Source organism: Acyrthosiphon pisum, chromosome X (genome assembly GCF_005508785.2).
Source record: "Acyrthosiphon pisum isolate AL4f chromosome X, pea_aphid_22Mar2018_4r6ur, whole genome shotgun sequence".
Taxonomy (NCBI): Eukaryota; Metazoa; Arthropoda; class Insecta; order Hemiptera; family Aphididae; genus Acyrthosiphon; species Acyrthosiphon pisum.
In genome coordinates, this window is record NC_042493.1 from 28,080,154 (window position 1) to 28,081,234 (window position 1,081).

Below are 1,081 nucleotides of genomic sequence, written 5' to 3' on the forward strand. Positions count from 1 at the left end.
TTGTAAAAAGTATATTTTTATTATTTATTCCATGTCAGGCCAAAAGAGCCAATTTATATTATTTTTTTTTTTTTTTTTTATTAGAATAAGCCTCGGCAGCGGTGGCCATTGGCTGACATTGTTTATATTTATTTTATATAAAATTGATTTTCATATAGTTTTTACACAGATTAGTTTTTACATGTTATATAATCACTTGTTTACAATAAATTTTAAATTTCAAGTTCCTTTATGAGATTTAGTGTCTGTTTGATGGCAGATTCGTTTGGTCCTAGTGATTGATATAGAAATTCTGGTATGCTGTATTTGGTCCTTGCAGCCTCTGTTTGTCTGCATTCGACGAGTATATGTTTGATGGTCAAATGAACTCCACATGTTGCGCATGTGGGTTGATCTTCTCTGCTCATTAGGTAACCGTGTGTGTAGCGAGTGTGACCTATTCTTAGACGTGTTAATATTACTTCTTCTTTCCTGTTGAGATTTGATTTGTTTTTCCAGCGGTCAGTTGTTCGTTTTATTTCGCTGAGTTTGGTTTCTTTTCTTCTCCATTTGAGTGACCATTTTTCTTCGATAGCGGTGTTGATACATCTTAGTGTGTCTTCATAAGTACAATATTTCTCGCTTATTTCTAAGTTAGTACTATTGGCTGCTTCCTTTGCTAGACAATCTACTTTTTCATTACCTTCTATGTTGCTGTGACCTGGTATCCAGAAAATGGTTATTTCATTGGGGAGGTTGTTTATTGCTTCTATTATATTGGACTTCAGACTGTTGTTGTTTCTGTGGCTATTTAAACATTTTATGGAGCTTAGTGAGTCAGTAAAGATGATATAATTATGGGGTTGTTTTGAGTTTCTTATATATTTTATGGCTGAGTATATTGCTAGCATTTCGGCTGAGAATATGCTGCAGTTATTATTTATTTATTTTTTTATTTGAAAGTTGGAAGTGATGAAGGCTATTCCGGTGCCATTATCAGTTTTTGATGCGTCGGTATATTATATATGTTTATAATTGGGTAGTTCTTCAATGGCTTCATAAAGTAGTTGTTTGTATGTTGTTGATGATGTGATGTTTTTTT

General features: G+C 32.8%; 1 protein-coding gene across 1 annotated transcript in view; it reads left to right on the forward strand.

Moving 5' to 3' along the window:
• Window positions 1-951: 951 nt before the first annotated feature.
• Window positions 952-1,081, forward strand: part of LOC115033091 — a 54,006-nt gene continuing 53,876 nt past the window's right edge. Inside the window, exon 1 of the mRNA XM_029485081.1 lies at window positions 952-993. Within this exon, the coding sequence (XP_029340941.1) occupies window positions 952-993 (42 nt within the window). The remainder of the gene's footprint in view (window positions 994-1,081) is intronic.